Source organism: Protopterus annectens, chromosome 2.part1 (assembly GCF_019279795.1).
Source record: "Protopterus annectens isolate FY-2018-M chromosome 2.part1, PAN1.0, whole genome shotgun sequence".
NCBI classification, from domain to species: Eukaryota; Metazoa; Chordata; order Ceratodontiformes; family Protopteridae; genus Protopterus; species Protopterus annectens.
Genome location: NC_056729.1, coordinates 69,195,043 through 69,210,349, shown reverse-complemented (window position 1 = coordinate 69,210,349; position 15,307 = coordinate 69,195,043). Strand labels below are relative to the sequence as shown.

At 39.6% G+C, this 15,307-nt stretch overlaps 1 protein-coding gene across 2 annotated transcripts in view; it reads left to right on the top strand.

Moving 5' to 3' along the window:
- Positions 1-15,307, top strand: part of NCAPG2 (non-SMC condensin II complex subunit G2) — a 1,874,483-nt gene that overhangs the window by 967,739 nt on the left and 891,437 nt on the right. For both annotated transcript variants that reach the window (XM_044062031.1, XM_044062030.1), the window contains exon 16: positions 5,371-5,544. In XM_044062031.1, coding sequence (XP_043917966.1) covers positions 5,371-5,544 — 174 coding nt within the window. The remainder of the gene's footprint in view (positions 1-5,370; positions 5,545-15,307) is intronic.

Genomic DNA, 15,307 nt, shown 5'->3' with positions numbered 1-15,307 from the left:
GGATGTTTTCTTCAGTGACCTTTGCTATGCGTTCGCTGAACTACCTTTGTCACTTTACCAGACTTCAGAGAGACATTCTCAAGGAACTAGGTGAAGTGGTTCAGGATCCTTGGCCACTGGGGCTCAGGAAAAGATTGCCTCACAGCTAGGAATCCTCAATTCTTTGACTAACTCCTCCATGCGGCTCATTTCTTATGCAGCCGATGGGGCGAGTAGGGCCGCAGGCACAGGAGTGGCACTTAGGCGTCAGGCCTGGATGCGGCTTTGTAATTTTGCAGACCCTTTTAAGGCGTCCTTCACCAATACCCCCTTTGACGGTTCGGCTTTGTTCGGGCCTCAGGTGAAGGATACATTGACCAGGTGTGAGCAAGATGGCAAGACCCTTTCTGCCGTAGGAGTCCATTTCTCCACCCCTTCAAGACCCTATCCAAAGGGTCAGAAGGGAGGGAAAATGTGGTTCCGTAAATCTCAAGGAGTCACGCCGGACACACGCGGTCAGTTTACCCCCAGAGGCAGAGGGGGTAATAATAATAGGCACCACCCTAGGGGCAGAGGGGGTCCGCAGAATCAGGGTAGCAGGGAGACTCTCCCTGATAAACCCTCCCAGCATCCCTGACGTGTTGCCCGACTGCCCATCCTTGGAGGCAGTCGGGGGAAGATTGTCACTGTACCCAATAGCCTGGCATTCCCTCTCTCAAGACAAATGGGTACAGTCGATCATATCCGAGGGCTACAATATCCCTTTCGAGAGGTATCCCGTTCCTCATCATTCCCTTCCAGATGTCTCACCCGGTCTAAGGGAATTGGCAAAACAGGAGGTATCAAAACTCCTAGCAAAAAGAGCCATCCAAATAGTGTCAGCAGACCAAGTAGGATCCAGCACCTACTCAAGATTCTTTTTGGTCCCCAAAAGGACGGGAGATTGGAGACCAATTTTAGACCTCAGCAAACTAAACAAGTTTGTCAAGAAGGCAAGGTTCCGGATGGTCACGCTTCAGTCCATTCTACCCTTTTTGGGCAAGGACAACTGGATGTGCTCAATAGACCTTCAGGATGCGTACTATCATATAAAGATTCACAGGCGCTCCAGAAGGTTTCTCCGCTTTCGGCTGGGGTCCAGTCATTTTCAATTCAGAGCCCTGCCCTTTGGCCTCACTACAGCCCCCAGAGTGTTTACCAAATGCATGGCAGTGGTTACGGCTCATCTGAGACATCAAGGATTCCAGGTGTTTCCATATCTAGATGACTGGCTCCTCTCCGCCACCACCAGGCATCAACTTCTCAAGGCCAGAGACCACACTCTGCAAGTCTGCAAGCAATTGGGGATTTCAATAAATTTTGAAAAATCTTCTCTGTCGCCTTGCCAATCTATTACCTTTATAGGCGCAGAATTAACCACTGTCAGCATGTCAGCCAGACTCACAGAACGAAGAATTCTGGACATTCAGAAGTATGTTCGGATCATATTACTCAGCAAGAAGATCAGAGCCAAATTTGTCCTCAAGGTTCTGGGCCTTATGGCTGCGGCCATTGTTCTTCTGCCATTAGCCCGCTTCCACATGCGTCTTCTGCAGTGGATGTTGTTCGCTCAATGGTCATTCCAGCAACTCCCCATGAGTCACGAGATTTTTGTCACGCAGTCATGCAAGAGTCATCTGACCTGGTGGATGTCTTCTACTCTGCTCCGTCAGGGCCAACTATTTCTTCCCCCAGTTCCGGTTGCCACAGTTACTACGGCTGCCTCTCTGATCGGGTGGGGGGGGCATGATCAGGGCAGGATGGTCCATGGGACTTGGCAACCCATAGAATACCATCTGCACATAAATGTCCTAGAGATGAGAGCAGTGCTTTTAACGTTGCAAGCCCTCAACGACTTTCTTCCCTTAGGGACTATTTCAGTTCAGACGGACAACATGTCTGTAGTCTGGTATATCAACAAGCAGGGCGGGATCAGGTCCTACCCACTGTGTCGAGAAGCTCTCAGACTTTGGCAATGGGCGATCTCCTCTCATCGGTTTCTGATAGCAACGCATATCCCCGGGAGATCCAACCTCTTAGCGGACAGACTGAGCAGAGCTATTCTCATGCCACACGAATGGTCTCTCAAACAATCGGTAGTAGAAGAGATTTTTCAGAAGTGGGGCTTCCCTTCCTGCGACCTTTTTGCTGCACCCCAAAACAGCAAATGCCCAGACTTCTTCACCCTCTTTCCTCTACCAGGCCATTCCCCGAGAGACTCTCTAACCCAGGATTGGCCCCGGGGACTTCTGTATGCTTTTCCTCCATTTCCACTGATACCACAAGTTATTCAGAAAGCTACCGTATTAAGAGCCAAGTTGATCCTCATTGCCCCTTACTGGCCTCGACAAATTTGGTTTCCGTCCCTGCATCATCATCTTCTGGCCCAGCCTTGGCATCTGGACCCAGTCCCAGATCTTCTGACCCACCAGTCGGATCATCCGCACCGGGCCATTCATTCTCTCAACCTCACTGCTTGGGTGCTCCACTTCCTTCCTTAGCCAGGCTTCCTATGATCTCTAACCCCGTTAGAAACATCATAGTAGCTTCCCTAAAGTCCTCCACCAGAAAGATTTATGCTAGTAAGTGGAAACGTTTTTCTTTCTGGGCAAAGTCTAAACACATAGTTCCCTTTACTGCTCCACTGCATTCAGTTTTGGACGACTTAGCAGAGATTTTTCAATCAGGATCTTCTTCTACAGTTAAAGTCCAATTGGCAGCAATCTCTAATTTTCATGTTGGGTTAGTGGATCAAAGCATTATGTCCCACAAGCTTTGCAAAGCCTTTCTGAAAGGTATTTTTCTTCTGAAGCCTCCAATCAAAGATCCTCCTCCGCAATGGGATTTGAACTTAATGCTGGCATCCTTGATTCTACCCCCCTTCGAACTGGCTGCTACATGCTCCTTAAAGTTTCTTTCCTGGAAAACAATTTTCTTGGTTGCTGTTACTTCAGCTAGAAGGGTTTCTGAACTTCAGGCCCTCTGTGTCCGTTCCCCTTACTTGGTTTTTCACAAAGATAGGGTGTCTTTAAGAACTAATCCATCTTTTTTGCCCAAAGTTGCTTCCCAGACGAATCTTAACCAATCTATTGATTTGCCAGTTTTTTTTCCCCAATTATTTAAACAAAGCTGAACAAAAACTTCATTGCTTGGATGTCCATCGTCAGCTCAGATATTATTTGGACAGAACCAAACAATTCAGAAAATCTGATCAACTATTCCTTTCCTATGCAGAGAACAGAAAGGGTCTCCCAGTCTCTAAAGTGACCTTATCCAGGTGGCTGTCTTCTATCATTTCTTTTGTTTATCATCTTAGAGGCAAGCAACTATCCTCAAAATCAAAAGCACATTCTACCAGGAGCCTATCCACATCCACAGCTTTTCAGGATAGGCTACCTATTGACACCATTTGTGCAGCAGCCACTTGGGCCACTCCTCTCACACCTTTGTCTCTCATTATAAATTGGATTTGGCCTCTAGGGACAGGGCTAGGTTTGGTTCCACAGTTCTCAAGAGTCTGTTCCATTGAGCCACCCAGGATAGAGGTGCTAGGGATGTGGTCCCATCCAGCAAGAATGAAGGCGAGTTTGACAACTTAACATTTAGAAGTTATGTACATACCATAACGTTCCATGTTAGTTGTCTTCTCTCGCCTTCTTTCTTGCGTCCCTCCCTCCTTCCCCCTGGCCTGGACTGATCTTGAGGTTGTACCTTCCTTTTGTTGAGGGTGTGGTCACTCTTTCCAAGAGTTCCCAGTAGGAAGAGTCTTTATTGTTAGTGCCTATTGGCCTAGTTTCTCCTACAGTTAGTTTTCTTCTTCCTGGGGAAGAAGTGTTTTTGGCAGGGTTTTTCTTCTAGCTACCAAACGAGATCTGAGGTAGTCATGCCTTGCATCATGGGATATAGGGTTGCCTCGAGCTGGTAAAATGAGTTCTCGAGCTTAGCAAGTGCCGAGTCGGAGCCAAGGATCGGCTCCGAACCATCCAGCAAGAAAGAAGGCGAGAGAAGACATCTAACGTGGAACATTTTGGTATGTTCATAACTTCTAATTTTAGATCATGCCAGTATTCAGTCTTCAGTCTCATCCATCACTCAGTGAAAGACTCTCCACTCTGTTTACAGAAAAGAGTGCACTTAAAATAGAAGTCCAGTATCCCACCGTGAATGAAAATAGTTTAAAAGTTTTGGAGAAAATCCAATTCAAGATATTGTGAACTGCCTAATTAAAGCATACACTAGCAGATTTTTTTCTTACTGAAATGCTAAAGTTTTACATAAATGTTTTCGCCAAGGCATCTGATATTTTTGTTTCATCATGCAATGTATAGTGCCTTACTTGGACATGAAAACTACCCTTATATTTTTAACTAGATTATGAGCTGGCTAACTGAATGATGGCTGTGTTACTTTTATGGAGAAAACAGTTTGAGTACTTGCCTCTAGGGCTTTAGAACACTCGAGACTTGAGCTTTTTGTTATGATTTCTGTTAGGTTTTAGGTCTATTTTTTTAAATTTGGTATTTCCACTAGGCTTTTGAGCAAAGTTTGCTGGTCCAATAAATATGCAGCTGTACTGGTATCATTGCATGTTCAGACTAGCATTTCAGTGACATAAATGAACTTTTAAATAATTTAAAATGGGCAAATAATAATGACCAATGAACATGTTATATACATTTATGAAGCTTATGAAACTTTGTGAAACTTGGGGAAGGCTCTGTTATTTTTTTAATAGCATGCTGCTTTGCATGCGTTGAAGTATTCTCAGCATTATTTAAACTGTGTAAAAGTTTTTACCTGTAGAGTTTCCTGCCTTTTATTGCCTCCTGTCTTGTGTGAATGTAGCATACTCCTTTCTGTATTTTCATTAAAATGTGTACAAATGTTTGAAATATGAAGGGGGTTTGATATGTTTCTGCATGATTGCAGCTACTTGTAATTACAGTTCTTGCACTGGTTGTCTTTGCTGCCACAAAATATTAGATTTTTATTGCAGAACTGAGAAAAAAAACATGCTTGAGCGGATTTGTAATTTACATCTGGGAATAGTAAATTGCAGGGTAAGAGCAAGCAGTATGATGTGGCCAGAAGTCCATTTGAGTTTGGGGATTTATATGTAATCATAGTTTATATAGCTTTGTCTGAAAAGTAAAACAGTTAATCCATAAGTTGTTTTTTTTTCGCTTCTAGGGCTTGTTTGAGTAGAAGTTATCTTCAGACCTATTTATTTCATTATTGCTTGCAGTATTAATTTCCCTGACATACTAGACTTATGCTTTCTGTTGTTCTTGGGTTGAAACCTAAATTTCATTCTGTGTATCTGTGATTTGAGAAACTTTGTCTTTGTTACAGGTGCTGGATGAAGTCTTGTCGGCACATGATGCATCTACTATGGCCAGTTTATTAGAGATAGTAGTTATTCTCTGGAAAAGCATTAGTAAAGCACTAGATCAGAATGAAGAGGCCAGTGATTACACAATAAGTAAATTTGCTTCTGTATTGCCAGAATATTTAAGAATATTTAAGGTAAGATTTGTCTTGCTGTTAGTTTTTTTTTGTCCTGAAAGCCTCGAAAACTGATTTATTTCTAAATATTTTATTCCCATTAAAATGTTCTGTTAGATGGCTACTAGTTATAACGAACACTACTAACTCACCAGATAATAAACGCATGCTTTCTTGCTGGCTTTCCAGTGGCATTGGGCTGCTTTTTAACTGATGTTTTATTATGTAATTGTGTATGTGAAAATGGATCTTAGAGGGGGAAATGTGGTTTTATGTTAGTATGTATTAAATTTAAAATCTTGTATGTGTGATACTTTTATGTTAAGTTTGTTGTATGTCACAAGGATATATTTTTTTAACAATAGATGTTACAAGTTTATATTCAAGTATTAAGCATTGTGACTGACTTTGAAGTTGTTGTATATTTTTGGGTGATTGTTGTCATAGTAGTGATTTTCAAATTTGTTGATTTTTGTTTGTCATATTTGTGCTTAATAATTTTTAAACAAAGGATATGTATAGCTGTGGGTGCTCCCTTTGCTCCATCTTGTGCTAATTTATTAATGTATTAATGGGTTTCTTTGAAATAGATAATTTTGCCCATTCATTTTAAGAGTTTGTTGTATGTTGTCAGTTTTTTATATTTTCTTGTAGTTGGGGTCATCCAATGTATGGCTAAATTTCAAGATACTTTTTACAGATCTTCAGGATAATAGATTTGTTCTCAAATTTACTTATAAATATCATAAACAGAATATAAATTTATGTGATAGATGCGATTCTATGATTGGAACAAAATAAATTCATAAACTTGGTATTTCAAATTCTTTTTATTTTGTAGTACCTGTTGGTGAATATAGTAGAGCTAAATGGCTTTGTTCAAATTGGATTGATGTTAAAGTTGAAGCAGCTAATATTACTTCAAAGTTTTTATGTAGAGATTACTGTATTAGTGATGTAGAGAAAGTATATTGAAAAACCCGTCTGAATAGCCAGCACTTTAAAATGTTTGATTTATGGGCAGAAAGGTAATGATACAAATATATATTATGTTGTTTTAGAAAATAATTTGTTTACTGATACCGTGAAAAAATGTATGTATGTGTGTGTGTGTGTATATATGTATGTGTGTGTGTGTGTGTGTGTGTGTGTGTGTGTGTGTGTGTGTGTGTGTGTGTGTGTGTGTGTGTGTGTATATATATATATATATATATATATATATCAAATATAATTTTTTTTTGAAATATTGGAATATTATTTCTGGTGGAAATTTGAGAGACTTTTTTTTGGAAATGCCAGTTTTTTTTCATATAATAGACCCAAAGTATATTTCTTTAGTAAATAGTGCTATTATGTCAGTAAATCAAATAACTCTGAGATTGGAAGACAGAGGTACATACTTCTGTAGTAAGTGTTTTAATTGGAAATATGTAATTACCCAAAAAGGATATATTAATGGTAAATATTCTAAAATTTTGTAAAGGTGTGATTGTAATTCTGAAGGTGTAGTGTATGCTTTAAAATGCCCCTGCACTCTGGTTTATAGTGAGGAGAATAAAAGATAGTTAAAAAAAAGATTACAGTAGCATATTAGAAACGTATAAAACATGTAGATTATAGTCTTATTTCTATTCATTTTAGTGATAAGCATAATATTGAAGTTTTGAAAACTACAGTCTAGAGTCAAATGTATAAATGTGTGTGTAGTTGATCAAAGTACAGTAAAAATATATTAGGAAGGAAGCTTAAATTATAATGAAATTTAATACTCTAAGGCTGATTTTAATTGGAAGGTTTTGATGTGATGAAATGATTGTTTACTTCACTAATGCATTGATTGATTTTAGTATTAGAGTTTTTTTTTTTGTAGTCCATTTTGGATGCAACTTTGGAAGGTCTGTTACCAAGGCACTATGTTGTTTTCTTACATTTTTATGCACTTTGTCATTGTTATCATTGCTTGGCAAGTTTGCACAAATGCTTGTAATCTTACTGGTATTAATGAAATGTTGAATTTTCAAATTATGTCTCTAAGGGCATTAGCATTTTGGTAATTGCAGTCTCTTGAATTTTTAAAAGTATTCTTTAAAGGTGGTGTATACAGCCTGAGGGAATCTCTCTGTGGATGGAAGTGCTTGTTCTGGGTGTACTTTGCTGATAATGCCACTAACTGTGTTGCTCCAGTTCGATACTGTTATTTCAGCAGTATGAATAAAGGAGATGCATTTTCTTTTCAGCACCTTTCTGGTCTTCTTAGAGCCTGTGCTTTCAGTATTGCTTGCAAATGTGAAATTATTGCACTGATACCATCTGAAGAAGTTGATGTCATGTTTTCTAGTACTTTATTTTTAGTTTAATCAGTTGTGTGGTTTCATTGTCTCAGTACCTATTTTGTCAAAGAACTGTACTGCTGGTGAGCATGTTAATTGAGCAGCAGTGTGTATTTTGAAGCATGCATTGATATTTTTGACATCACAAAATTCATTCAGAGACAATAGCTTTATAGCTGCATTTTTTTATTGCTCAGACTGGTACTGTAAGTTGATCTGGCTGAACTGATGTTTCCAGTTTAGAGTGTTGTATTTGTTCGAATCATTTTAATACCTTTGATTATGCTAATAAATTGCCTAGTTTAAAATATGAAGTATCTTATGCAGCAAAGCATTCATTTTGCCATTTGGAAATGTCATTTAGGTTCATAGGTTCATACTAGGCTATCTGCCCTAGGGCATTTATAAGCCTTGCCAGAGTGTGTTTGGCTTTCACAACCCATTTTAAATTAATTTTGCTATGGCCTAAAACTTGGAAACAGACCACATCTGTGTCTCTTGTGAGTCGCACATAATTTTTTAAAACTTTTTCCACTCTCCCACCCTGTTGCTATTGTGTTCTTAAACACAACTGTCTTTCTAGTTGCCTGCCCCTTATGTTAATTTGATCACATATCTCCTTCCCTCTCCCCTTTCACTGGCTGTTGTAAGCACATAGTTATCATTTTGTGAAATCACTCCCCCTTCAACTATTTAAATTTATTGTCCAACCTACTGTATTCCATAGAACTAGAATACAAACATGTCCATCCCTTTTCAGCCTATTTGGTTATTTTAAAATTAGTGGCTCTCTACTTAGACAGCTAAAGTTTTCATAGCTTCTGCTTAGTGCACACTGCAATGCTTAGGATGTTAACCCATTTTTTTAATTTTACCTTTAAACATCTATTGTAAGTCCACCAGTTATTGGAGAGCACACATTCTGCCTCTCAGTAGTCATCTTGGGATTTATGCTTCTGTTTTCTCTTGGTGAGGGAAGGAGTAGAGGGGCATTATTTCTGGAGATTGCTGGTCACCATAAAGCCTAATAACAGCTTCATAGGTAACAGCTTGGAATTTGTGCTTATATTCTACTCCTAGTGAGAAGGAGCAGAGTGCATTGGCTCCTGACTGTTTCTGGTTGGGCAGCGAGTGTCTGTGCTTGATGTTCCTGATTGTTCTGATTGCTATTCAAGGCATCTGCCTGGAAAAGACTACAACAAGCCTACAAACTGTTGCATCATCTGGCACAAGACTGTTCATCACCAAACAGGCTGTGGCCTGCTTCTCATCTTGGGAATGGTACTAATGTTTTGCTCCTGCTGAGAGAAGAAGAAAAGGAGCACTGTATCCCAGCACAGTGAGCACTAGTAGTATTCAGGCAGTAGCCATTCACACAACTCCCCTTTTCATCATTCTTGACAAATTAATTATTTATTTTCAGTAAGTACTGCTTGCTGTTTCTAAATTCAGAATATCTCGCTAAATATTTCAGCCTTAAATTTTCAGGGTCTATGCATTATTTATTTAACATTTGTTTGAAAGTCAGACTTGGAACAAGCCAATTTTCAGTGGATGCACAGAAGGCACCCCAGCTGAGAATTGAACCAGGAAACCTCTTGTTGTCTGCTGCACCACTGCACCATCCAGTTAGTTTCTCCTCAAGTGTTTGGCAGTGCCCTGTACAGACACACACACCATAAGTGACATTTTTCCTGTAAAAGCACAACTGAAATTTCACTAATACCTAGTTGCACAAAGGACAAGTAGTTTAACTAGTTTGCAGTGGCAAGCACTGTCCCCAGACTTACAAATCAGATACTCCTGACATTGCTTTATATGCTCACCCCGACTGTCTGATCAATAAAAAAGGGTCTGTTTCATGGATATGAACTTTCCCCACTATCACCATTACCACCTTGGTGGATATGGACATCCTGAGGCAATGTAGAGACTGCCTCATGTTTACTGACAACCAGTTAATACTCAAACAAACTGATATGGTATGTGACAGATGTTCTTCATATTAATGATGCTACTACACATGCCTGACTTTTACAGTGTTCTGCAGCACCTCAACACAAACACAGGGAGTCATTAAAATCCCTAACACTAACAATAAGTCCCATAGTGAAAAGTCCGTGTTACTATGATGCGGTATTTTACATTTCAGAAACACCTTAGTCACAATGCGGAAAGACATCTTGGAGTTAATTTGCATGTCTCTGAATCCCATTAACTACCATGAAGTGCAGATCAACACTTCCACAGTAGGTAAGTGTTGAAGGCCACAATGTATCAGCACAAGCATTCCCCCATTCACTCTCCCATACACTCATCAAATGCACACACCAAGTACCCTCTACCTGCCCCTGTGTTGGCAGAACATTTGTGATGTGTCCTTTCTCTTGCCCCCATAAATCACAAATTATTTCAGTCACTTATTAATGCCAGACAGGATTGTGGTTTCTAGGATGACGTTGGTAATCAAGAAGAGGAAGAGGAGTGTGAGGAGTGCACCAGGGATCAAATGGTGGAAAATGAAAAAGGGTAATTGTGAGGTGGATTTCAGGGATGAGTTAAGACAGGCACTGGGTGGCAGTGAAGAGTTACCAAATAGCTGGATAACTACAGCAGAGCTAGTAAGGGAGACTGCTAGAAAGGTGCTTGGTATGACATCTGGACAGAGGAAGGATGACAAGGAGACATGGTGGTGGAATGAGGAAGTTCAGGAGAGTATACAGAGAAAGCTGTTGGCAAAGAAGAAGTGGGATTGTCAGAGAGATGAAGAAAGTAGACAGTAATATAAGGAGATGAGGTGTATGGCAAAGAGAGAGGTGGTGAGGGCTAAAGATAAGGCATATGAAGAGTTGTATGAAAGGTTGGACACTAAGGAGGGAGAAAAGGACATGTACCGATTGGCTGGACAGAGGGAATTGAGCTAGGAAAAATGTGCAGCAGGTAAAGGTGATAAAGGATAATGAGAGAAATATACTCACAAGCAAGGAGAGTGTGTTGAGCAGATGGAAAGAGTACTTTGAGAGGTTGATGAATGAAGAGAATGAGAGGGAGAGAAGGTTGGATGGTGTGGGGATAGTGAATCATGAAGTGCAATGGATTAGCAAGGAGGAAGTAAGGATAGCTATGAAGAAGATGAAGAATGGAAAGGCTGTTGGTCCAGATGACATACCTGTGGAAGCATGGAGGTGTTTAGGTGAAATGGCAGTGGAATTTTTAACCAGATTGTTTAATGAAATCTTGGAAAGTGAGAGGATGCCTGAGGAATGGAGAAAGTGTTTTGGTACCGATTTTGAAGAATAAGGGTGATGTGCAGAGCTGTAGTAACTACAGAGGGATTACATTGATAAGTCACAGCATGAAGCTATGGGAAAGAGTAGTGGAATCTAGGTTAAGAAGGGACGTGATGATTAGTGATCAGCAGTATGGTTTCATGCCAGGAAAGAGCAGTACAGAGAAGGTCAGAAAGAGTTGCATTGTGTTTTTGTAGACTTGGAGAAAGCATATGACAGGGTGCCTAGAGAGGAGTTGTGGTATTGTATGAGGAGGTCCGGAGTGTCAGAGAAGTATGTAAAAGTGGTACAGGATATGTACGAAGGTAATGCGACAGCGGTGAGGTCTGCGGTGGGAGTGACAGATGCATTTACAGTGGAGGTGGGATTACATCAAGGATCAGTTCCGAGCCCTTTCTTATTTTCATTGGTGATGTACAGGTTGACAGACGAGATCAGACAGGAGTCCCCGTGGACTATGATGTTTGCAGATGACATTGTGATCTGTAGTGAGAGTAGGGACCAGGTGAAGACGACCCTGGAGAGGTGGAGATATGCTCTAGAGAGAAGAGGAATGAAGGTCAGCAGGACTAAGACAGAATATATGTGTGTGAATGAGAGGGAGGATAGAGGAATGATGAGGATGCAGGGAAGAGAAGTGGCAAAGGTGGATGAGTTTAAGTACTTGGGATCAACAGTTCAGAGTAATGGTGAGTGTGGAAGAGAGGTGAAGAAGAGAGTACAGGCAGGATGGAGTGGGTGGAGAAGAGTGTCAGGAGTGATTTGTGACAGACGAGTACCAGTAAGAGTGAAAGGGAAGGTCTACAAGAGGGTAGTGAGACCAGCTATGTTATATGGGTTGGAGACAGTGGCATTGACAAAAAGGCAGGAGTTAGAGCTGGATATGGCAGAGTTAAAGATGTTAAGATTTGCACTGGGTGTGACGAGGGTGGACAGGATTAGGAATAAGTATGTTAGAGTGTCAGCTCAGGTTGGAAGGTTTGGACACAAAGCCAGAGAGGCAAGATTACGTTGGTTTGGACATGTGCTGAGCAGGGATGCTAAGTATATTGGGAAAAAGATGCTAAGGATGAAGCTACCAGGTAACAGGAAGAGAGGAAGGCCTAAGATAAGATTTATGGATGTGTTGAGAGAGGACATGCAAGTGGTTGGTGTGACAGAGCAAGATGCAGAAGACAGGAAGAAATGGAAACAGATGATCTGCTGTGGCAACCCCTAACGGGAACTGCCGAAAGAAGATGATGAATTAATGCCAGACAGGACAGTTTCACATTTCCTATCTTTCAGTAATTCCAGGGTAGTGCAAAAGCTGCTAGACTAGTAACTTTAAAAAAACGCAAACAGGCAAACCAAACTGTAAACTAAGAAAGTACGGGCGGAGGCAAAATGGCCACGACAACATGTTTATTTTAAGCGCTTTTCGTCGGTTACAACTGACTTAATCAGAAAAAAAACATAGTTGTGAAATCATGAATATATACAATAATCACTTAATTAGTGCATTAAAATTTAAAGAGACACACCAGTCCCTAATAGAAATACCTTAGCAAGGAGTCCCAAATATGTAAGGATTCGTGGTCTTTTTTGGATAAGATAGGATCATTTGAGTTTAATGTTTGCTATAACTTCCTTACCATTGATGTAAAGGACTTGTATACTAGTATCCCTCAGGATATAGCATTGGAATGGGTTACTCTTATGCTCAAAAAACACAATGCACCAGCTAGGGAAATTGAATTGGTCTCACTACTTATTGATCTGATTTTGACTAACAACTATTTTATGTTCCTAAATAAATTCTTCTTGCAGAAAATAGGGGTAGCTATGGGGTCGCCCTGTGGAGGGAGTATAGCTAACCTGGTAATGGCTTACTGGGAAGCAGAACATGTTTTTAAAGGCAATAAGTTTTTGGAGTCCTTCATTTTCTATACTAGATTTTTGGATGATATTTTCATCCTGTTTAAAGGGAATGAAGATGATAGTAGGTCAGTGTTAGATTATTTTAATAATACCACTGACTTTCTCCAATTTACATCCACATTTAATTGTGACACTATTGCCTACCTTGATATCCTGCTAATCAAAAATTATGTCTTACACAATTTTACAGCTAGGATATTTAGGAAGAATACATACTCGAACACCTTCCTCCACTACACTAGTAGTCACCCCTTTCACCAAAAGAGGTCAGTCATCAAGGGGCAATTGGTACGTGCCTCTAGAATGGTCAGTCTGGACGAGGATTTCTTGGACGAGTGCGAGCTTATTAAGAACATGTTCCTCCATAGAGGGTATCCTGAACTACTGTTAGATTCACTTATTCAAGAAGTGTCATAAAAAATAAAAAATAAAGTGTACGTACCACTTTTAAGTATAAGACCTACGTCACCCTCTTTAAATGAAGGCATTTTGCCTACAGAGAATACAAGTTCTGATGTTAACCTGGATGAAGTTGAAAATGTAGGCCGATTGGACATTAAAACTACAATAAATTTTATAACTACATTCAGTACAAACAGTAAACACTGTCTTTCTATTTTAAGGAAAAACTGGGACTTGTTTAAGACGTACCCTGAAATTCACCAGAAAATAGGTGTAGCACCTAATGTAGTCTATAGGAAGGGGAAGAACCTTAAATCATTGCTTGAAAGACAGGATACAGTAGTTGTCAAGAATCCTGTTATGTACAAGTGTTTGAACTGTAATTATTGTAAATATATAAATGAATCTAACCCTTTCCATGTAAATGGAGTAACATATAAATTGAAGGATAGATACAACTGTAATTCTACATTCGTTACTTATTTAGCCCGTTGTATATTATGTTTGGGATTTTACATAGGCAAAACGGAGAGAAGATTGCGAGATAGGATGTATGAGCATATATACGCTATCAGAAAAGGTAAATTGGAAAATGCACTTGCTAAGCACACATCTATACGAACCATAGTTTTAGATTTATGGTTATTGATCAGGTTAAGGTCGACCCTGGAGGTGGACCAAGACGTCTTAAACTCGACGAGCAGGAGTTAACATGGCAGGTCAGACTGAATGCTTATTGTTTCCCTGGTCTTAATGACTCCTGTTCGATCGGGGTTGTATGTTAAAACTTAACAGTTTAAAGAGATAAATAAACAATAATAAAAAACATGTTTCTCACGTCTAATTTAATGCACCTTTTGCCAGCAGGTATATATATATTTACACAAATATTTGTTAGGGTGTTGCTATTAAATTGTCATTTACTAGGGTACTCTTAGTAATTATGTACTACTACCTTCTGATTGACTTTTGCCAGATGTCTCATCACAAGTCAGTATTTTTTAATATTATTATACTATATTGTTTGATATTTTTTAATGGAGGAATGGTTTATTGAATGTCATTTTTAACTTTTGAATAGGTTTAATAATAGGAGTTAGGAACTGGTGTGTCTCTAAATTTTAATGCACTAATTAAGTGATTTTGGATATATTCATGATTTCACAACTATGTTTTTTTCTGATGAAGTCAGTTGTTGTAACCGACGAAAAGCGCTTAAAATAAACTTGTTGTCGTGGCCGTTTTTCCTCCACCCGTATTTTCTTAGTTTACAGACTAGTAACTTTCTCAGTTTGTAGGTGGCTTAATTCAAATCCCTCCCCATATTTTGTCCTGTTCTGCACTACTAATTTGAGAGGAAAGCCTAGTGTTCCAGGTCCCTCATTTTTGTACATCACCAATTGTTTCAGGCATTAACTAATACCTGCGATCCTCAGTATTTATATGTGTAGAAAGAAACAAAGAAAAAAAAAACTCCTGCACTAACTTCTCTGCACAGTAAATTAATGTTGAGGTATACTGTGCAAAGGGTGAAGAGTTCATTTCCCTTATAGTGCTTTAAAGGGGCACAATAATTAATATTATCCATTTTGTCTATATATTTTCTTTATTTTGTTATGATTATTATTATTAAGCAAACTTTCCCCTTCCCCATTATGTGTAAGTGCCATTGCAGATATGACAGGTTATCTCTGGTGTCTAGCATTCCCCTAAGCTATGTTTTGTGTGTATGGTATTAAAATAAAATTAATAGGTCCCCTTGTTTCTAGGCTTTCCCTCCTGATCCTCAGTAAGAGCAATGGTATTCGGGTACAAAATGTAGAGATGCTATGTTGTCCTACC